This window comes from Equus przewalskii, unplaced genomic scaffold (genome assembly GCF_037783145.1).
Source record: "Equus przewalskii isolate Varuska unplaced genomic scaffold, EquPr2 ChrUn-10, whole genome shotgun sequence".
NCBI classification, from domain to species: Eukaryota; Metazoa; Chordata; class Mammalia; order Perissodactyla; family Equidae; genus Equus; species Equus przewalskii.
This window is the reverse complement of record NW_027228747.1, coordinates 4,315,922-4,337,233: the sequence shown is the minus strand read 5'-3', so window position 1 is coordinate 4,337,233 and position 21,312 is coordinate 4,315,922. Positions and strand designations below refer to the sequence as shown.

At 42.9% G+C, this 21,312-nt stretch overlaps 2 protein-coding genes across 9 annotated transcripts; both read left to right on the top strand.

Annotated features, from left to right (window-relative positions):
• The first annotated feature begins 1,359 nt into the window (after positions 1-1,359).
• CIART (circadian associated repressor of transcription) lies at positions 1,360-5,166 on the top strand. Of its 7 annotated transcripts, none has more exons than XM_070607143.1 (7): positions 1,434-1,536; positions 1,887-2,008; positions 2,122-2,547; positions 2,733-2,808; positions 3,037-3,115; positions 3,232-3,343; positions 4,520-5,166. In XM_070607143.1, the coding sequence occupies exons 3-7, from the start codon at positions 2,182-2,184 to the stop codon at positions 5,039-5,041; spliced, it is 1,155 nt and encodes a 384-aa protein (XP_070463244.1). In that variant the 5' UTR covers positions 1,434-1,536; positions 1,887-2,008; positions 2,122-2,181; the 3' UTR covers positions 5,042-5,166. The 7 variants fall into 7 exon arrangements, with proteins under 7 accessions (XP_070463243.1, XP_070463246.1, XP_070463244.1 ...); XM_070607146.1 differs by having other exon boundaries at positions 1,458-1,536; positions 2,376-2,547; XM_070607148.1 differs by having other exon boundaries at positions 1,459-1,536; positions 2,428-2,547.
• A 4,273-nt stretch (positions 5,167-9,439) lies between these two features.
• MRPS21 (mitochondrial ribosomal protein S21) lies at positions 9,440-20,995 on the top strand. 2 transcript variants are annotated; one of them, XM_008514899.2, is made up of 3 exons: positions 9,440-9,528; positions 9,991-10,105; positions 20,692-20,995. In XM_008514899.2, the coding sequence occupies exons 2-3, from the start codon at positions 10,023-10,025 to the stop codon at positions 20,870-20,872; spliced, it is 264 nt and encodes an 87-aa protein (XP_008513121.1). In that variant the 5' UTR covers positions 9,440-9,528; positions 9,991-10,022; the 3' UTR covers positions 20,873-20,995. The 2 variants fall into 2 exon arrangements, with proteins under 2 accessions (XP_008513121.1, XP_008513122.1); XM_008514900.2 differs by having other exon boundaries at positions 9,518-9,773.
• The last annotated feature ends 317 nt before the right edge of the window (positions 20,996-21,312 follow it).

Below are 21,312 nucleotides of genomic sequence, written 5' to 3'. Positions count from 1 at the left end.
AGAATGGAGAAGAGCACCCACAGACAACAGGTTTACCACAGTCCATAATTCCCTCTTATTCTGTTGCTTTATTATATACGGTGTTGAGACAATGTGTTTGGGGAAAGAGTTGAGGTTTATTTAGAACACTTTTTTCTTTTTATAAAATAAGCACATTGTTAAACATATGTAAAATATCAAAAACTACTTAGAATAGATTTTTAAAATTCACACCCTCCTCCATTTACACGCTCCTACCCCCACTTCACCAGCAGCAATGTGCCTTTTCCAGTTAGTAATTAGGGCAGGCAGGGACATACTTTAAAATGTTTTTTTCTCTGTCCTCGGGACCCTAATCAGAACTGGGCTGCCCCCTTGTGGTCTCTTCGATGTCACAGCTTCAATCAGTCCACAGTCCCTGAATCCCTATCCCCTTCTCTACACTGTACTTTAAATAACGCAAGAGGCAGCGAATAGTAAACTCCGGACTTGCCACCTCCCTCCTTCAGAGCCTTTCGTATCTTCACCAGCGGACAAATGATGAAACTGAAGCTGGACAAAGGCATAACCTAGGAGATCAAGAACCTACCCTCACTCTGTTCCCTGTGCTAGGAATCACAGAATTCAGGGCCCAGGGTCCAAGGAGCCCGGGTAGAAAAGTGAGGAACAACCGAGTTCGGCTTTGATCTCTAAAGTCGAGGCGGGCTGGCATCTGAGCTGGTAACGTGCGTGACGGGTTATGTAAAGGCAAGGGCTGGAGGAGGCGCCCCAGGGGGGGCCGCGGAGAGAACGCGGTGTTCTCGGCAGCAGTCCTCAACCCTCCTCACTCAGCAGGGCAGGAGGCACCCAACTTGTAGGAGAAGGAGGAGGAGGGGAGAGTGAAACAGAGACCCGGGAGTCACGAGGGCTGGGCCGCTGAGGGGGGAGAGGATACACTATGGCACACATCCATTCTCTCACACACGTTGCCGATCCAAGTCGCTGACGGTTTCCACGTGCTGCACTCGTGAGCCGAGGCGCTCAAAGAGGGGGCAGAGAGGTCGGCTCCCGAGGAGGAGCCAGGAATCCCACATTTCGAGACACGCGCCTCAGGTCACACAACCAGCTTGCACACTCCAACCACGAGTCTCCGGCGCACCACCACCCTATTTAAGGCCACGGGCTCCGCCCTTTTCCTCCCCTCGCTTCTTTTCCGCTCTTTTTCCATCCTCCTCCTTTTCTCATCACCGGGTGCTCTCTGCTAGCCGCATGTAGGGGCGGAGCACGGAATGCTTCCCTTCCAACCAATCGTCACCTGACTACCTCTCTATTGGCCGAGCCCCTGTATGCTGTAGCAAATGGGATGTGAAATTCAGTAACGAGGGTCACGTGCCACCGGCTAGACAACCAATGAGGATGTGAGGTCTGTGTACGCAGGGGGAAGGCACGTGCCGAGCCGCACGTGTCTGGGAGGGGGAAGGGGCGGGACCTACTGGGAGAGAGGCGGAGGTGGGTAGCCTAGACTGGGAGAGTCTGAGAAGGAGCTGGAGACAGCCTAGGCTGAGCCGACCAACACAGGTGAGGAGACTCGGAGGACCGGGAGCGATCTGCGCGAGAGGATCAGACCCGGAGGAAGTGGGTTTAGGGACCGAACGCTGATCTTGGTGTTGGGAGGGATCGCATCACGTGGCAGGCGCGATTGGAAAGGGTCCGCAGGTATCCTGATCGAAAAGATTGGGAAAAGGCAGGAGGTCTCTTTGAGCGCGGTTCCTACAGGGTCACTAGTTGGGTTCGAGTGCCGGAGATTTACGGCTTGCTGGTGTCGTGACCGCAGAGATAGGCTCGCTGCGAGGTCAGATTGGGTACAGACCAGGCGAGCAACCAGGCTGGGGGAAGGTGTCAAGTCAGGTAATTTACTCTAAACTCAGGAAAGAAAGAACAGAGCCCGCGTCGTCTAAGAGCTGCTCTGCGGAGGTCAGAGAGGCCGTCCAGGTTCTTAATGGAGGGAAGGAGGCGGGGGAGATGACTTTCTCTATTGTCTTTGAGACAGGTAATATTGGGGAGAGAGGGGAGAGATATTATCCCTGACAGTACACCCCAGTCTCCGAGTCCTTTTCCTAATCCTCAGATTCTGGTTTCAAACTCCCTCGCTTTGCTCTTCAGTTGCAGGTTCGGATCTTTGGGTACTCCGGGAGCTGCTCTCCAGTCCCTGCTTCTGAATCTATGGATTCTCCATCTAGCGTTTCTTCCTATTCTTCCTACTCTCTCTCTTCCTCTTTTTCCACCTCCCCAGTGAACAGTGACTTTGGCTTCCCCTCTGATAGTGAGGGGGAGGACAAGGGGACCCTTGGCCCCAACCTAGGCACTGTTGGGCAGAGGCCAGGTGCTCGGCCCAGCCCTGGTCCTATCCGCTGCAGGCAACGACCCAAGGTTTCCAGTAACCAACATACAGCATCTCACTCGGAACAGCAGGGATTGGCTTCTCCCATGGCAGGATCTGGGGTCAAAAGACCAAGAGATGATGAATTGGAGACCAGTCTAAACATCCAAGGTTATACCACAGAAGGAGATCTGCTGTTTGCTCAGAAGGTAAGAGAAAGCAGGTGAAAGGAGACACTACTGGAGTGGCTTAGCGCCCAGCTGTTTGGTAAGGGCCTTATGAGGTAACGCCCCTATGAGGATAGTATTGGCTCCCAGATCTGGAGGTGGAGGAAGACTGAGTCCTGGTGTGGGCAGTTCTTAGCCTCCTTAGCCTTTGTCCTGTTTTTCCGCAGTGCAGAGAACTCCAAGGATTCATACGTCCTCTCACAGACCTACTGAATGGGCTCAAGATGGGTCGCTTTGAGAGAGGTAATTATCTGATTAGCTGCATTCATTTGGTCTAGGTTCATCTTTCTCTCTTAATGTTTTAAATGTCTGTTTCTCTTAAATCTTTGTTTGGGGCCTGGATTATTCTTTTTTTGCTTCTGTGACTTAATTTCTTTAAGTGAATCAATTTTAAGCCCCTTCTGTCCTTCCTTTACCTGACTAAATTCTTGAATCTCAATCCTTGATCTCTCTGTCTCTCCCTGACCCCAGGATTGAGCAGTTTCCAGCAGAGTGTGGCAATGGACAGGATCCAGCGTATCGTAGGTGTTCTGCAGAAGCCACAGATGGGGTAAGTCCCCCCTGGTTCTTTCCTAAGTACTTCATAAAAAAGGAAATATCTCCAGTCCTGTTTTGTTGCTTTTTTTACACTTAACAGCTTAAAAAAAAAAATGTCCTTTTTTACAGGGAGCGTTATCTAGGGACCCTGCTACAGGTAGAAGGGATGTTAAAGACTTGGTTTCCTCATATAGCTGCCCAGAAGTCATCATTGGGTAGTAGCAGGCACCAGCTGACCAAGGTAAGAACTTATAAACCTGAGGAAGAGGTGGGAAAACAGCCAAGGAAATGAAGTGTATATGCAGAAATGGGCTCCCTCTTCCATTTTCTTCTGGGTCTTTTCTTCTTTTCAACAAGTTTTTTTCAGGGAAGGGAACGCCTAATCTTCCTTCATTGTGTTGATTCCTAGATGTTTTTTATTCCATTTTGTTTGGGTCATTGTGAAGAACTCCTTGAAGTTTAGCCCTCTCCCTCATGTTGCAGCTTAGCTGCTTTCTGCATAAATACAGAAGGCTTCTTACCTGGCCAAATGAGTCATGCAGGAAGATTCCTCAGCTTCTCTCTACAAATTCTTTCTCCTCTGCTGCCTCTAAAACCCTTTCCCTCTCCCTCTTTTTACTCCTGCTCGAGTATCCTTGTACCAAACCCTCTTGGAAGCCTGGGTTTCAAGGACTGGTCATAAGAGGTACATCACCAGGAGGGGAGGAGGGCACTCGTGGGGCACCCAGAGACGGAGTGTTGGATAGATTCTTACACCTAGTGTGGAAGTGACATCTTCTGTGCCTTCAAATAACAGGGTATTTAGGGGGCACTCAAATGATGGGGAGGGGAAAGTCTCCTGAAGATAAAGGATAGTCCTTGTTTTCAACTACCAAAATTATTATTGCTGTGGGAATAATTGATTTAAAATAAGCAGGAGGATGTTGCCTGCATATTAATTTACACTTCTTAAGCAACTCAACATAGGAAATTAGAATTTAAAATACAGAAATTGAGAAATGATGATTCCAATTAAAAATAGACTGTTAAAAAAGACTGTTAAAAAAGAAGTAAATGATGATTGCAATTAAAATTAAAATTAAAAATAGACTTTTAAAAAAGAAGTTCTAAAATAAATTACAAATTACAAATTACAAATTATAAATTCATTTTAACCTGTGGAACTGTTTATTTTGTATACGTCTGGATATCTAGTGCCTAACATAGTGTGTGGTACATAGTAGGCCCTCAAGTACTTGTTAAATAAATGAAAGTATAATTTGATCACTCAAACTTTTCGTTAATCATAGTCTAGCAGGAAATTATCTGTATATTTGTATTGCAGAGTTCCCAAGGAAAACAAAGCTTTAAGCAACCAGCTGGAGTTCATCTGAAAGCTTTCTTATATAATTGTTTCCTCTTTTCTCCCCCTCCCTAGCATTTTCCAAGCCACCAAGGTTATCCAACTGCTTCTTCTCCTGCACCTCCCAAGGAAAAGATGGACCAGACACGGCTAGGACATCTAGTATTGAAACCAAAGCAGCCTTGGCACCTCCCTCAATGGCCAGCTATGAACCTCACTTGGATCCACACCACTCCAATTTGCAACCCCCCTCTAAGTTCCCCAGGTACTATCTCCTTTAGCCATAGTCCGTTAGGCACTGGAACCAGCATTGGAGTCATCCTTTTCCTCCAGCATGGAGTGCAGCCTTTCACCCACTCTGCCCCAACCACTCCAGTCCTACCTACTACTGCAACTCCTGTCATCCCTGGTGATCCTAAGAAACTATCTGGAGAGGGACTTCGTTGCCACAGTTTGCCAGTAACTCTATCAGACTGGAGCTGTACCTTGTCTTCTCCTGGTCTACCCACCATGACCAGAGAGATGAATGTAAGACACCTAGAGCAGATGAGAAGCCTTCCTCCAATTGCTCCTGATGTCCGTCCTCTCAAGCCCTAATCCAGGACTTGAGACTATGGTTTATAATTTGTGTGAATGTATGTCTACTTATATATATTTTTAATGTGTGCATTTGTGTTGAAGGAAGATAAATCCTTTCTGATTAAAGAAATTTTATACCTAAACAGTTTGCTGATTGGGGGAAATTGAAACCTTCTGTTTAAAATACCAATATTTATCTGCTGAGGTTCAAAAAAGAAGAAAGGGGGATGGGAACACTTGTGAACATTAGCTCCACCAAGTTAGAAGTCTGGATTGGACAATATAAGTCCTGTGGGAGAGGAAAAGGAACTCTCTGCTGCTGTCCTAGGGAACACCCTTGGGACAGTTACAGGGTTCAGAGTTGGGTTTGTTTTTTCATTCAGGCTCAGAGACTAGTACCTTTCCCTTTGTGTCTCTTGCTCTTGTAATCTTCCAGCTGGCCCAGACTAGCAGGTTCTTCTGCTCTGGGCTAGCTCTTTGCTTTGATGGGAGCTATTGATGCTTGTGGATAAATGCATATGTAATCTACTGCTGCCTGAAAAGGGACACAAGAACCAGAAAAGGCACTGTGGTTGCTAGTTTTGAAGAGGAAGGGGCACCCTAGAACTGTCAGAATGGGGAATCCCCTCAGACCCTGGGCGTCATCCTTATTCAAAAAGCTGCAGCTGCTAAATGTATGCTAGACTAAGGAAAACTACCCAGTGTTATCAGGAGGCAAAAATGAAGTCTGTGAATTTACCTACATCTACCCTTTTCCGTATATTACTCTGATTTGTCCCAGTTTCCAAAAGAACAATGTCCTCTTCCATCCTAAGCCTTTGCAGTGTACCAAACTACTTAGTCATTTTAGTTATTGCTTATCGGCTCTTTAGCATGTTTCTCATACTAGTGATACATCTTTCCCCTATTTCTCAAGTTCTCGGTTTTCAGTGAATAATTGTCTCCTTTTATGTCAGAGAACATGACCTCCTTTCTAAGGCAAACCTCTCTATGCTTTTGATTACCATCCACCTCTCGAACTTTTGCTGTATCACTTATCCCCTCTTTATCTTGTAACTGCAATTTGTTATTGCATTATTTATTATTTATTGCTTTCTTCTAGAAGTAATAATTATTCCTCCTACAGTTGTGATCAGGTCCCCCCTTCTTGAAAACATCTCTTCAGCCTGATTGTCCTCTTTCTCATCTTTTCTCCATAATTCTTGACAGAGTAGTCTTAATCATACTCTTCCTGAAAGAGGGAGTACCTACCACCCAATTCTTAACCTCTCGCAGCCTAGCTTCTACTGCTATCTCTCTACTGCACCTTCCTAAATCACTAATGATCTCACAGAATTAGGGTATTATAATATAGCTTCCACCCAATCAATAGCAAGACCAGGGGCCTTTAAAAAGGCTATGTGCTTCATGGTCTCTATATCATTTGATTCTGCCTACTGAAACTCTCCTCCCTTGGATCCCATGACAGCACATTATCCTAATTCTCCTCTTACCTATTTGGCAGCAACTTCTGTATCTCTTAATGGCCCCACTTCTGCCCACTGCAGAGTTGTGGGTGTCCCCCCAGGCTCAGTCCTTGGCCCTTTACTCTTCTCTGACTACATTCTTTCACTTAAAGCTTTCATCTTCTCTCATGGCTTTAATTTAAAAGTCCCAGTCTCTCCCCTGAGATGACATACTGAATGTCTGCTAGACAGTTCTATTTACATATTACTAACACTAAAACTTATTGAAAATTTCAGCATTTTAGAGCCAAGAGGTACCTTTTGTATCTAATTCTACCCCCTCATTTTATATATGAGGAAACTTAGGTGGCTTAGGCAAGACAACACAATGTGTGGCACACAACTCTTGGTTTCCAGTCTGGTGCTTTATTCAGTGCTCACCAATCAAAATATTATCTTTCTTTTAAAGATGTCCTGTTCTGTCTGCCTTTTTACAGTCTCTTTTTCTTCTGTTAGTGCTGTCTATGGTACTGTCATTTTTCTAGATAACTAGGTTTAAAACTTAGTGCCATTCAGTCACCAAATGCTTTTTATTCTGTATTTGGAATGTCTCTTAAAATCCATTTCTTCCTATCCATTCTGTTGCCACTTCTCTAGTCTAAACTTTTTTTTTCTGCTTTTTATCCCAAAATCCCCCCAGTACCTAGTTGTATATATTAGTTGTGGGTCCTTCTGGTCTAAACTTTGACTATAGCAATAGCCTCTCTTACCTCTAATCCCTTCTCGCTGATAACGAGATTAATTTTCTAGAACAGTGGAACCAGAACAGTGCTTTGCATGTCATTCCCTATTCAAATCCTTTAATGACTCCTCAATGCTTTGAGAAAAAAAGTCCAAAACCTTTAGTCAAGGCCTCTATTTCTCCCTCTGTTCCTCTGCAGGATCCCTCTGTCCAGTTTATATGCCCTGAACACTGTAAGCCTTTTTTCCTTGAAACTCCATGTTTATGCTGTTCATCTTGCCCAGCCTTTCCTGCTTCTGTTAACCAAACCCTGCCTTTCTTTCAATGACAAACTCAAGTCCCTCTCTCAATTATTCTCTCCATTAAACGTGATATATAGGCTCAGTTTTTGACCCTTTACTCTATCAAATGAGATTTTGTACATAACAGGCCTAGTACAAGGTTTGGTATATAATAGACTCTCAAAAATGTTACTTTTCCCTTTCCTTTCTTTCAAAATATTTTTATATTATATCCCATTTGATTCCCATGACAAATTTTGTGTGACTGAGGGCAGATATCAGTCCCATTTTACAGATGAGGAGCTAGACTTAGAGTTTACCAGAGGTCAGCAAGAGCCAGATAGTAAATATTCTAGACTTTGTGGGCCATATATTTCTGTTGCAAGTACCCAACTTTGCCATTGTAGCCCAAAGCAGCCATACCTAATATATAAACAAATGAGCACAGTTGCTTTCCTATATGGTTTTCTTTACAAAAACAGGGTGGAGCTAGATTTGACCTGTAGGCAGTAGTTTGCAGACTCCTGGTTTAAGTGACTTGTTCAAGGTCATATGCCTGATAAGTATCCGAATTTGGATAGAATCCAGATTTCCTGACTTCTAATCCAGTGCTTTTCTATCATATTATGCTATTACCTATCTATTTTGCATTTATTATATATTACCTTGTTTTACTGTTTATCTTTTATATCTACGCACTGTCCTCTCGTGGTTCAAAACACTGGAATGGTATCAACAGTACCAGCCAGAGTAGGCATTCAGTAAGTTCATTGATAAACATAATGATGTCCCAGTCTAGCTCTATTTTGGTACTTTGAACCTGGCTGACTCTGCAGCTGGCTTCAGTTTTTGTGTGTGTTCTATCAGCATAATTGATGGAGGATGCATCGGTGTGTATGCACCTGTGTGTTTTAGGGGAGGTACTCAAAAAACCTTACTACACAAGTACCTGCTTGGGACCTGCTTTCTTCCTTTGATCCTTTCTCTACTGTTTTCCAGTAGCCATTAGATCTGAACTTACGTGAATAACCATAAATGGATATGTAAAAGTAACATACAAATAAAACAAAAGGAAGGGTGTCTCCACAGTGAGGAAGAAATAAAAAAGATATTTCAGGACTGTCCATGGTTAGGTTTGCATGCACTGCTTCAGCGGCGCAGAGTTTCACCAGTTCGGATCCTGGGCATGGACATGGCACCGCTCATCAGGCCATGCTGAGGCAGCATCCCACATGCCACAACTAGAAGGACCTACAACTACAATATACAACTACGTACTGGGGGGATTTGGGGAGAAGAAGAGGAAGAAGAAGAAGATTGGCAACAGATGTTAGCTCAGGTGCCAATCTTTAAAAAATATATATATTACAAACATATATTTCTACTCGGTCTCACTAGGAGGCAAATGGGATACAAGCCGACTTACAAAAGTCTTTGATTCTAAATCTTGCAGATGTTTTCCAATTATTTAGTGACCTCACTTTATTCAGTGAAACGGTTGGGAAGATGATGGAGTAGGAAACTCACGGTTTGTTCATTTCTTTTCCTTAGTTTTTAGGCAACTAAGGGGTGTGAAGCTGTTTTTCATTCGGAGAGCAGATATCAAAGAATCTATGTCCTTTGCGAAAAGAAAACAGGAAGCACACTCAGGAAGCTTCTCATATGTCTCTCATTTTCCTTCCAGAAAAAGAAATGGCTTAAATATCTATTAAGGATTTAAGGAGATTAAGGGGTACGGAATCGGGCTGAGCTTCTCAGAGGCTGAAGGACGACGACTCCATGAGAAGGCGAGACCCTGTTTTAGGGGAATTTAAGGCAACAAATATTTTGCTTTTTCAGGTGTTGAGTCCAGGCCCTGGGGGTGGGGAAATTTAGGGGAGCGGAAAGCCCGCTAACCCGGGCCCGAAAGAACGTTGTCCAGGTTTCCCCATAGCTTTCTCCCTCCAGCCTCCGTTTCTTTGCGCAGCGCTGGAGACTACGTATTTCCGCTTCCGGTCGCTAGCTAGCGCCGCGTCGGCTACGTCCTGAGTGCGCGGGGTAAGGAGCTAGTGCAGCCGATGGGGAAAGGCGGCTGTGGCGGCAGGGCAGGGTTGGGCGCTATTACCCCCTTTCCGAAAGACCGAGAAAGACTCGGTTCCCAACTCCCACCCCAAATCCTCCTGGGGCCATGAACGGGAATTGGGCGGGGTGTAGGGGGCCCTGCGGTGTGTCCCGGTCCTCGGGTGCCCAGCCACGTAAATCTCCTTGGTGACGCCCTGCCACCGTCTCTTTTCTTCCCTATGGTAAGGTTTGTATTGGCAAAGAGAACGAGGGAGTCCTGATAACGATTCGCGTGTACTTTCTAGGATAAGAGGACTTCCACATGCCCCTGTTTTGCATGTTCCCGTGCACGTTGCATTTCTAGACCTTGAATAAGCCACGCGGAAGAGTGTGTATTCTGTTTTGTTTGTCTTACCTGGTCTCTATACTTTCCTCCTCCTCTCTCCATCATCCCTTTAGGTCCTGCAGAGTGCAGACTTAAATCCAAGGTTATGGCAAAACACCTGAAGTTCATTGCCAGGACTGTGATGGTACAGGAAGGGAACGTGGAGGGTGCATATAGGACCCTCAACAGGTAACTGTTATGGGACCAGAGTCATGCTTAGACCAGCTCTCTTGGGAAGTGCAGTGGTTATTCTCTCCCTTCCCCTATCATAGATTGTTCTCAAACTAGTGCCAGTCCAGGTGTTTACAGTCTCTTGAAACTTCTCAGCCCCTCAGCTTTTTATCTTAAAAATGAAGCTCTTGGGGCCTGTCTAGTGGCGTAGTGGTTAAGTTTGTGTGGTGGCCTGGGGTACACAGGTTTGGACACCGGGCACGGACCTAGCACCGCTGGTCAAGCCACACTGTGTCAGCATCCCACATAAAATAGAGGAAGATTGGCACAGATGTTAGCTCAGGGCCAGTCTTCCTCACAAAAAAAAGCAGCGGCAGCTGTTCCCCAAACCTGCCTGTATGAAGCTTATTCATTAGCAATCATCCCTTTCACAATGAACCTGAATTCTATCCAAGACTTAAAAAAGAGCCAAAGCGAAAATGAATATATAAAATTGCTAGGATCAGGAACATAGTCCATGATAAACAGAATGCTAAGGGAGGGATTGTTGTGGGACAAGGCCAGTCGAAGAGATGAATTCAGATTTGGGATCTTGGAGGGGCAAGCAAGAGATGGAAAAGCATTACAGGTTTAAAGGAAGGTTACAGCATAAGCAAAAACATAGAGATGGAAATAAACTGGCTGGAGTGGAGGAGCTGTATTGAAAGGTTTTGAATGCTAGGGTAAGAGATTTAGAATGGCCCTTATAAAGAATGCCTTACCACCATAGTTTCTCAAGCAGATAGTTCCTTAGCCTTCCCTTGTCATCAGTTCTAAGGATTTTGACTTTCTGGCATGCTTCATTCATCATTTTCTCCCCCCCACTGTGAGGCAGAGTTTGGAGAAACAAATGCTTGTAGAGTTGAATTATCAAAGAATTGTATCAGAGAGATCTTAAGAGATCATATGAGCTGGCCCTCTTCCTTAAGGCTAGTAAGGTAGTTTTATTTCACAAGTAAGGGAAGCCTAGGGAGATTAAATTTCTTGGCTCACACGGTTATTCAGTGAAGGAGAAGAGTATAAAACACATCTTTCTAGTGCAGTGTTCTTTGCTCTACGTTACTAGATTATTTGCTAGTTTCTCTGGAAATAGACCTATGGCAGTCATTTTCCGGTTAAGGATCTGTGTTTGATTGGATTTAAATATTGGTGGGGTTCTTGGGAACTAAGAGGGTAAATGAAAGAGAACCTAGTTCTTTGCAAAGCAAAGAGTTCTAGGTGTGGAGGGCTGGATGGCAGAAGACCATAGTAAATGAGGGCAAAGATACTGTCAGAAGCTGGGTAACTGAGAAGTAGTTGCAGGCTCAGGGTGGTTTGTATGTCTTTTAAAAGGATCTGGTCTTCGGTCAGCCCTATTACCTCTTTCTGTGTCTGTACATGCCAGTCATGTCCTTGGGCAGAAGCTGTTTCCTCTGCATTGTCACTTACATTGAGAATAAAGATTATCAGTTAAGTACTGGGTGGTAAAATGACCTACTTCATTTTTTTTCTACCACTGCTCATTGCCAGCTCTCCGGTGTTTCAGACCTTGTAGTGGCACATCTGTGAGAGAGTTGAGATGTCTAGTCATCCTTCTCTACTCTTATGCTAGAAGTGTAAAATGAATGTCTTTACAGACTCTGTAGTGAATTAGCTAGTGAGATGAAATGCAGAATTTTTGAAAAGGAGGTCTTGGAATTTACTTCATCCTTTTTGTGACCTCTCCCTGTAAGTCTTTTTCTGTATGATTTATTTTGGTGGATTTAGGTGGGTCTTCCAGCCAGGGTGATTGAGATGTTTGTATTATTGAGGGATATCAAAGGGCAGCTGTTACTTGATGGTAAAACAGATTTGTAAAGGCTCAGCTTTAGCTCCTCTCACCTTTCCCACTCCTAAAATGCAGGGAACACAATAGCAAGAAGTTTGTTTTTAGGAAATTGGCTACTTTGACAAAGAGCCAAACAATTTGTAGTGCAGCATTATTTATTGAACTATTTCTTATAATTGTATCAAAAAAGTAGCTACAACTGTAATACTTTTGACCAAAGCCACACCCTGAAAATAGTTTTCTTACATAAATGAGGCAACATGACTTAGCGATTAAGTGCTTCAAACTGTGAAGCAGACTACCTGGTTTAGATCCCAGCCTTGCCACTTATTAGCCTCATGATCCGTGGTGAGCTGCTTAATGTCTCTCTCCCTCAGTTTCTTCTTCTTTAAAGTGGAACTAATAATAGTACCTGCCTCATGGAGTTCAAGTGAGGATTTTAGTTGGTTAATATAATTAAATTACTTAGAACAGTGCTTGGCACATAGGCATTATGTGTTAGCTATTACCATAATTTGAAAGTCACTGTAAGGAAGTTTTTACTCTTTGGTTTTGTTTGATGGGTGATATGTTTGTTTATTTTGAGAGATTGAGAGTTTGCTTTAGCTGTTTTTTGTCCTATCTTCCTTGATCATTGGGTTGTGCTCGTGGTGGCCTGGAGATGAAAAAATGAGAAAATAATTAAGCTTTATTTTGTCATGAGGATCCGGTATGCTACTGGTATTGGAATGCCCTTTTTTTTTAAGATTTTATTTTTCCTTTTTCTCCCCAAAGCCCCTCGGTATATAGTTGTATATTTTTAGTGGTGGGTCCTTTTGGGTGTGGCATGTGGGATGTTGCCTCAGCATGGCTTGATGAGTGGTGCCACATCCATGCCCAGGATCCAAACCGGCAAAACCCTGGGCCGCCAAAGCGGAGCGTGCGAACTTAACCACTCGGCCACAGGGCGGGCCCCTGGAATGCTTTTTCTTATAGGCAGTGATTCTTTCCAACCAAGGCTCCTTCTGTTTAACCTATTGCTAATCTAATTTTGGAATAACAGCATTTATTCCTTCTGTATGCACTGCTCCCTCATCCCCCATTTCTACTCACAAAAATTTAAAATCTGAAAAACAAAATACTTCTAATTTCCTATCCGAAAGGGTTGATCATCTTTCCATTGATGCCAGATTTGCAGAAAGCACAAGGCCAGCTCCACCTTCTGAGAGAAGACTTCCTGTTTCTTTGTCTGGGATTATTCTAATTAACTCAGCACCAAACCTCTCTATATCTGCCTCTGGCAAAATCCTCAGTTAGCCAATATCTTTTTTTATTTAATCAACATTAGAGTTTTGCTTTTCCTATTTTTTCTTTTTTTAAATTTTATCTAAAAATCATTCTTGATCCCAGGTGTGAGTGGGTGGTAGGTGAGGGAAGAATAAATAAATGGCAGAAGGTGAGGCTTCTGTGGAAACCTTCTAGCATCTGGCCTGGCCAGGACTATCTCAGACCTTCTTGCTCTTAGGAATCAGTTATCAAATATCTCTAAATTAGTTTCTTTTTTCTTTCTTTCTCTCCTTTTTTTCTCTCCTTTTTGTTAAACAACAGCCTTATGCTTCTTTTAAGATTCTCTTTTTATAGGTGACTAGCAGTTTATACATACTTTATTCCTGGATAGAACTGCTAATTTTAGTCAGAGCAGGAGCCTGGTCAGTGTGACACCACATGGTTTTCAACCCTGGCTGCCAATTAGAATCACCTGGGGACCCTTTAAAAAAAACAATTCTTGATGCCAGGGCCCAACCTGAGACTAAATCAGAGTCTTTGGGTGGTAGTGTCTGACCAGCAATATTTTTAAAAATGTCCCATGAGATTTTAATATTCAGCCAGCATTGTAATAGGCTTCTTCAGGGCCGAGTCCTGTGCTTTTTCATTTGTATATCCCTTGTATTTACCAAAGTGTCTGGCACACAGAAAGCTCCCAATAAATGTCTACTTAATGAATGTAAATGTTCCTTTATCTTCCGTCAATCCCTTACTTTAGTGTTTGTCAAACCTTTCCACTGAAGTGTCCTTAACAGCAGAAGAGAGTGAAAGAACTATAGGGGTTCTGCCACTACAAGCAAACATGGAATTTCTTTGAAGTCTCTCTTTTTTTAAATTAAACTTTTAGGTGATTTTTTTTAAATTTGTTGTCATTACATCTATTTTAGGACTAGCACCCCTACCCCCATTCAAGTTAAAATTGGATGGGGCCCGCCCAGGTGGCACAGCGGTTAAGTTCACACGTTCCGCTTCTCGGCAGCCCAGGTGCAGACATGGCACCACTTGGCAAAAGCCATGCTGTGGTAGGCATCCCACATATAAAATAGAGGAAGATGGGCATGGATGTTAGCTCAGGGCCAGTCTTCCTCAGCAAAAAGAGGAGGATTGGCAGCAGTTAGCTCAGGGCTAATCTTCCTCTCAAAAAATAAAAAAATAAAATTTTAAAAAAAAAGTTAAAATTGGTGCTCCAAGCAGACGCATCAGATTTATCCAGAGACTTTTGTCTCTGGATGCTGCCCTTGGCACTCTGTCAGGTATCCTAGTTAAGAAACATGGCATTACTTTTTCTTCACTTCAGGAATTAAAACACCAACATAGGAATAGGTTTTGGGGGAAAACAATTCACATTGCTTGAAAATAAAATGATCAGAAAGGAGTGGTTAGACAGAAAAATAAATGAAGAGATTCAAGTCCCAGAGACTTAGGGCCTGAAATGTGATGAACTCCTTTAGGCTTCCTTACGAATTTGGAAAATTCAAACTTTGTAGCTGGGATTATCTAGGAAAGCAGTGCAAGAAGTGGATATGGTTGGAAAGAGCCAGCTTGGGGCAAGTATTATGGCAGTGATTTTTGTAATCTTTGGGGAGGATACTTATTTTGTCAATTTAGATTTACTCTTTAGGAAGCTGCATTTCTGTTCCTTTTATCTTGGAGTGTTAGATACATATCCCTTACATTGCATTTTAGCCTCAGGAAAAAAAACGTATTTTGCTCTTAGAGTAATTTTCTAGGCAAGGACTTTTAAGCATGGTAATGTGAGCAATCTGGTTCTGGAGTGTCCCAGTCTTCCTATCTGTCAAACAGTATTTTCTGACATACTTTTCTTCTTTTTCTCTGCCTTTCCCTAATGTCCTCTCTTTGGCCACCTTTTCTTTATCTCTCTTACATTCCAGGCGTCTCCTTTTCTCTCAGCTTTGTGATAGTTGGTAATTTAAACTAAGTTGCATGTTCCATGGTCTGATTACAACAGTAGGAAGGAGAGGGAGGTGGTTAAAGTTTTAGCATGTTTACAGCACAGAGGTAGTCTTACAAAGGAAACAGCCTATGTGTCTGCCCAACGAGAATGCCACAAAATGCTTCTTACATAACGAGGGCCCTCATTGCTGCCCTGTGATGAGGAGATGGAGAGGTGGGGGTTGCTAGGAAGCCCCACATGATTGGCTGGTCCCCAAGCAAGGAAAGGCAAGCATACTGGAAGCATGCCCGGTCGACCCCTTTTATTCCTGGTAGGTGACCTTCTGGGCCCATTGAATCCTTCTGCATACACGTTGGTCCTGACGTAGGCTGGCTACACTGACATGTGAGTCTGCTACCCCCAACCTCCCCCAGCCCAGGCAGCTCAGCTCCTTTTACATAATCCGTTGAATTTCACTAAACCTGGCAGCGATTTCTCCTTTAGCGTTATGTTGCCAGGCACCCAAACTCCAGGCTGATCTGTTTACTTTACAGCTCTTGGTCTGTTAGTCCTTGAACTGCCTTTGGAAGTGGAAGCATCATTAGTAACACCCTCTCTGTTTACTTCATGAGTTTTACAAAGCTCTTCCTGCATCCTTTTTTATTAGAAATGAGTAGATGCCTCTACTGTAGGGACTCTGGAGCATTTGAAGATAATCTGTGCTTTTTTAGGATAACTAGAAAGTGCAGGGTAAGGGAGGGAATCCTCAGCTGGTATCTTGGAATTTATTGGTCTGTGTTTTGGAAGTAGTTAGAGCCATCCAGGGAACACCATTTAGGAGCACTGTCCTTATGTTGGGGGCCACTGATCTTTTCATTCTTTCCCCTCCTCTGCTCATATTTTTTTGTTGATTTTTTCTTGTCTTGCTTTTTTGCCTGACCACACAGGAATTTACTTGGTAAGGTGATCGCTTCTGTTTCAAAACACTTGAAACTCCAGTAAGATATCTGAGTATGCGTCTAAATTCCTTCCACCTTTTGCAGTTTTCTTTTATCCTACTTTTAAACTGTCTTTGTCATTCCAGTAGGATCCTTTTCCTAGGTGAAGTTGTATCCAGGGTCTCTGTTCTTTTTACAGTCTCTCCCCAAATCCATTCTCCTTGTCCTTTTTATATTATATGTGATCTTGTCTTTCTGTTTCAGGGACTTTTTTCTCCGATATACTAGTCTAAAAAATGGCCTTCATTAAACAGCAGGAAACAAGATCTAGACAGAAATAAATACTTAAATGTTTGGATCATTCCTTTGACTCAGTGTGCCATGTCATCTTGGCTTCCATCTCTTTATTCTTTTTTTAAATTTATTTTTCCTTTTCCCCAAAACCCCCAGTACATGGTTGTGTATTTTAGTTATGGGTCCCTCTAGTTGCAGCATGTGGGACACCGCATGAGCATGGCTTGATGAGCGGTGCTAGGTCTGCACCCAGGATCCGAATCGGCGAAACCCTGGGCCACTGAAGCAGAGCACACAAACTTAACTGCTCGGCCACAGGGCCGGCCCCATCTCTGCTCTTAGTGAGAAGCCTAGCGCAGCTCTTTCCTCCCTCATTGTCTCCTTTGCCCATAGACACTGTAATAATTTGTCTTCTGAACCTCAGTGGTTTTTGTTTGAGAGACGGAATGCTATTGTAGAACACTGCACTAAAGACCTGAGTATTGCTTCCAGGTCCATTTTGTGATCTTGGGCAGGTCAGCCTCTCTGAACTTCAGTTTCCCAATCTGTAAAAATATGACGTTAGCTACTTAGTCAATTTCATAGGATTGTAATTAGGATCATGGATGTGAAAATTCTATCTAAACCCTAATGTGCCATCTTAGTAAAGGTGATATTTATTGAGGTTTTCTGAGCTAATATTCCCAAGAACTGTGTTTACTATAAAGTCACTTAATCCCTTGAGCTGTGGACATTTGTCAGTCACCTAGAGGATTCGTTTTTGTCATAGATTTACCGATAATTTGCTCTTTGCCACACATTATGTTAAATGCAAAAATGAATAAAGACTTAATCTCTAACCTTCAGAAAGCACATGACCCAGTAAGGGAGATTAAAAAAAATAAACAAAACATGGTTAAATATAATACTATCTGTTCAGTCCTTTAAAAGAAGCATTAACGGTGTGCTACAGTATTGGTTCTCCCTGGACCACCAGCAGCAACATCACCTGGGAACTTGTTAGAAGTGCAAATTCTTGGGCCCCACCCTAGACCTATGGAATCAGAAACTGGGGGTGGCATAGCAATCTGTTTTAACAAGTTTTCCACATGACTGCTGCATGCTAAAATTTGAGATCGGAGGGAAGGAGTGATTAATTTCACCTGGACCAATTTACAGACATGGTAACCATTGATTTGGGCCTTCAAGAATAAATAGCATTTCATAAAACAGAAAAAGAAAGGAATGATATTCCAAGTAAAGAGAACATCATGAGCAAAGGTCAAAAATCGATATGTAATAAGTTTGGAGAACTGCACCTAGTTCAGTGCGACTAGGGCATGGGCTTTATAGGGCAAGTTATTAAAGCTGGAGAGATTAGGCTTTGAGCTTAGACCAGTGGTTCCCAAATTTATCTGCATGTTGGAATCACCTGGGGAACTTGAAAAACCCTGCCCATGTCCTTCCACCCTTGTGATTTAATTGGTCTGGAGTGTGACCTAGGGTTTGAAATTTTTAAAAGATCCCCAGGTGACTGTAATGTGCAGACAAGTCTGGGAACTACTGGCTTAGACTATTCTGTATATTGGGAAAGATTTTTTAACATCAGAGTGACATGATCCAATTTATGTTTCAGAACAGTAATTGGTGTAGGGAAGGAGAATGGAAATAGGGCAACCTACTTACCCTTCACCATTCAAACGTTGTTCTTTAGGAAGCCTTCATAACCACCTTCTCAGCCTCAGGTCCAGATTAAATGGCTCTCCTGGGTGCTTCTATAACAGTTTCTCTTATCTTTGCACCTATCACACTCTATTGTAATTCTTGTATAATTGTCTTCTCTACTAGACTACAAGGTAGGAAACCATGTCTAGGTTTGTTTTCTATTTTAGCATTTAACACAGTGTCTGGTTCAGAGTTGGGATTCCATATGTACTTAAGGATTAAATGACAATTTAGATGATTATTTCACTAGTCCAGGTACAAGAGGATAAGGACCATAATTAGAGCTGTGGCCATAGGAAAGGAGAGAAGGAAGAAATCTAAGAACTCTTTCAGGTTATAGAATTTATATGATATGGTAACTGGATGTAGGAAGTAAAGGAGAAGGCCTTGTTCAGGAACATGCTGTGATTTTTAGCTTGAGTATCTGGTGAGATGCCATTAACAGAGTGTAGAGGAGGAAGAATAGATTTTAAGAGGGGACAATATATTTGGTTTTTGTAGGCTTTGAGGCAATTGGAAATATTAGGCTAGCTTTCAGATAAGATTGGGGTTAGAGATAAAGATTTAGAAGTCAGCAGTCTCTGGCTCAGTTCTCAGTGTGGCTTTACATTAGAAACACCTGGAGTCTTGTAAAACATTTCCTGTGCATAACCCCACTCTAGACCAATTAAATCAAACTGAGGAATGGGGCCTAGGCATTAGGACCTTTTAAAAACCCTTTAGGAGATGATTTCATTGTGCATCAGGGTTGAGGCTCACTGGTAAAGGTTAAGGAAATCACGTAGAATCAGAAAGGAGGAGGTTTACAGTCAGAATCTGGAGGGATACCAACATTTAAGGGTAAATGGAGGAAGAAAGCCAGCAAAGGATACCCTTTGTGGTCCAGGATACTGGGTCTTTTGGTCTTTGGTGCCCTACTTCTCTATTATAAGCCTCTAGTGTTGGATCCACATGACTTCTGGACATGGCTGTGTCTCCAACAGAACCCGAATTATCTGCTTCTCCTGCTTCTGGGAGTTGGCAGCATTTTCCTTGCTTCCCATCTCCCTGCCACTAAAACCTAAACAAACTGATCTATACAAATACAATTCTCTAGCAGCCTACAAATCATTCTTAATATTAAAAAGGAAGAGCCTGGGAGAGGATCCCATAGGACAGTGGTTCCCATGTCTATTCACATTTGTAATTTACCCAAAGCTTAAATCTTTTCAAGTTCATATTCAAGCTATTGTTGTTATCTTGGGCTTTCTGGTATCACACAGCAGCAATAAATAGGGTTTCCCACTGGCAGAAGTAGCTAGTGGTTTCCCTTATTTTTATTTCCTTCTTCTGTCCCCCTTCCAATTATAATAGCCATGTCTTAACCTCCTTATCTCCAGTTGTGTTTGTGACTTACTTTTTACATGTAAGGAAAGGACAGGGTAAGCAAGAATGGGGCCATATAAACAACGCTATGAATGGAAAGCTGCAGCAGCAGGTGCCTCCAGACCGCCTCAGGACCAACTGATGATGGGTTAAGAGGTAGAGAGAAGTTACAGAGTAGAGCCAGAGCTCTCAGAAGCCTAGGGATTACATAGATTATAGAATAAGCCCCAGTGTCTTGGCTGAGTGAGAACAAAAAGGTGAGTTTGAGTTAGGTGTGTTGTAAACCCCACAAGAGAAGCTGCATTGCAAGGAATTGGGTGGGCAGGAAAAAAAACAGATTAAGCTCAATTTTATGGACACCTAAAGATTAACAAAACACGGTTTCTGCCTTGAGGGATTTTCAGTCTAATGAGGGGGATGTTTGTATAATAACAAATGGCAGGATGAAATCATTGCTAAATGGGTATACAATAAAATAAATGATTTTCTCTAAGAAGATGAGAAACCTTTGTTGGAGAACTGGTATCTGGATTTCGTATCAAAAAGATGAGGGAAATGTCAGTCAGAAGGTTGGCAGCTGGGGGTTGGGGTGGCATCCTAGGGTGAGGGAGCAGTATGAGTAAAGAGTATTAGAATGTGTTCAGTCAGCAGAGTAGTGTGGTTGGAGCAGGTGGTACATGGAAAAATGATGAGTGAGTCTGTGATTTTAATGCTTCCATTTGTATCACTGGTGTGATAAGGGCCTATTCCTTCCCTGTGTTAGGTAGGCCCAGAGATTTCTCAGACCTATAGACTTCAGCTATATCTGTTTTTAAGTAAATTAGGGCTAGAACTAGGTTCTCCACTAAGGACCAAGTAGGAATCAACCCTAGTGACTTTTTTCCTGCTTCAAATATGACTCACCTCATTTGAAGATCTGGAAATGACCCCTTGGTTGAGAATCACTGCCATAGGGAGCCACTGTTCTTATGGGACTGTGTCATATCCCTCAGGTGTGCTATGGTAGAAAAAAGGTTGAGAACATGAGCTTGACTGAAATTCCCCAAGAGCAAGGACTATGTAGTTAATTGCTTTTTAATTCCCCACAAATTCGTATTTCATGCCTCTATCAGTAGGGCATTAATGCTATATTGCCACCATTTCACACCATAATTTTTAGAGACACCAATTGCTTGGTCAGTTGACTTCTGGCCACCTGTGAAATTGGAAAAGAATAATAGAGCCCAAGCTTCTAACTTCATTGCCTGCCTTTATACAGAATCCTCACCATGGATGGGCTCATTGAGGACATTAAGCGACGGCGGTACTATGAGAAGCCTTGCCGCCGGCGACAGAGGGAAAGCTATGAAACTTGCCGGCGAATCTACAACATGGAAATGGCTCGCAAGATCAACTTCTTGATGCGAAAGAATCGGGCGGATCCATGGCAAGGCTGCTGAGGCCTGTGGATAGTCGGCCCAGTATGAAAACCCCTATCCAGTTCTATCTCCACCTCCTTTCTTTTTCCCATCCCATTTTCTCTTACCTTTCTTACAATAAACTCAGTCACGTATATCTAAGAAGGCCTGCATATATAGAAGCAATCCCACTAGTCAGTGTTGGACCCTCTTTTATTAAGTGAAAGAAACGGAGTCATAAAGTAGTCGAGGAGTAGAATGGTGGTTGCCAGGGGCTGGCTGGGAAGGGGGAATGGGGAGTTATTGTTTAATGGGTACAGAGTTTCAGTTTGGGAAGATGGAAAAGGTTCTGGAGATGGCTGGTGGTGATAATTGCACGACAGTGTGAATGTACTTAATGCCACTGAACTATAAACTTAAATGGGTGAAATGGTAAATTTTATGTATATCTTACTATAATAATTTTTTAAATAGTTGAGATG

What these genes read in the sequence shown, in the direction of transcription:
- MRPS21 (XM_008514899.2), top strand. Translation starts at nt 10,023, where the DNA reads ATGGCAAAACACCTGAAGTTCATTGCCAGGACTGTGATGGTACAGGAA. An exon ending in GCATATAGGACCCTCAACAG is followed by an intron (nt 10,106 to 20,691) that starts GTAACTGTTATG and finishes GCCTTTATACAG; the next exon opens with AATCCTCACCATGGATGGGC.
- CIART (XM_070607142.1), top strand. Translation starts at nt 2,182, where the DNA reads ATGGATTCTCCATCTAGCGTTTCTTCCTATTCTTCCTACTCTCTCTCT. An exon ending in ATCTGCTGTTTGCTCAGAAG is followed by an intron (nt 2,548 to 2,732) that starts GTAAGAGAAAGC and finishes GTTTTTCCGCAG; the next exon opens with TGCAGAGAACTCCAAGGATT. An exon ending in GCAGGCACCAGCTGACCAAG is followed by an intron (nt 3,344 to 4,519) that starts GTAAGAACTTAT and finishes CCCCCTCCCTAG; the next exon opens with CATTTTCCAAGCCACCAAGG.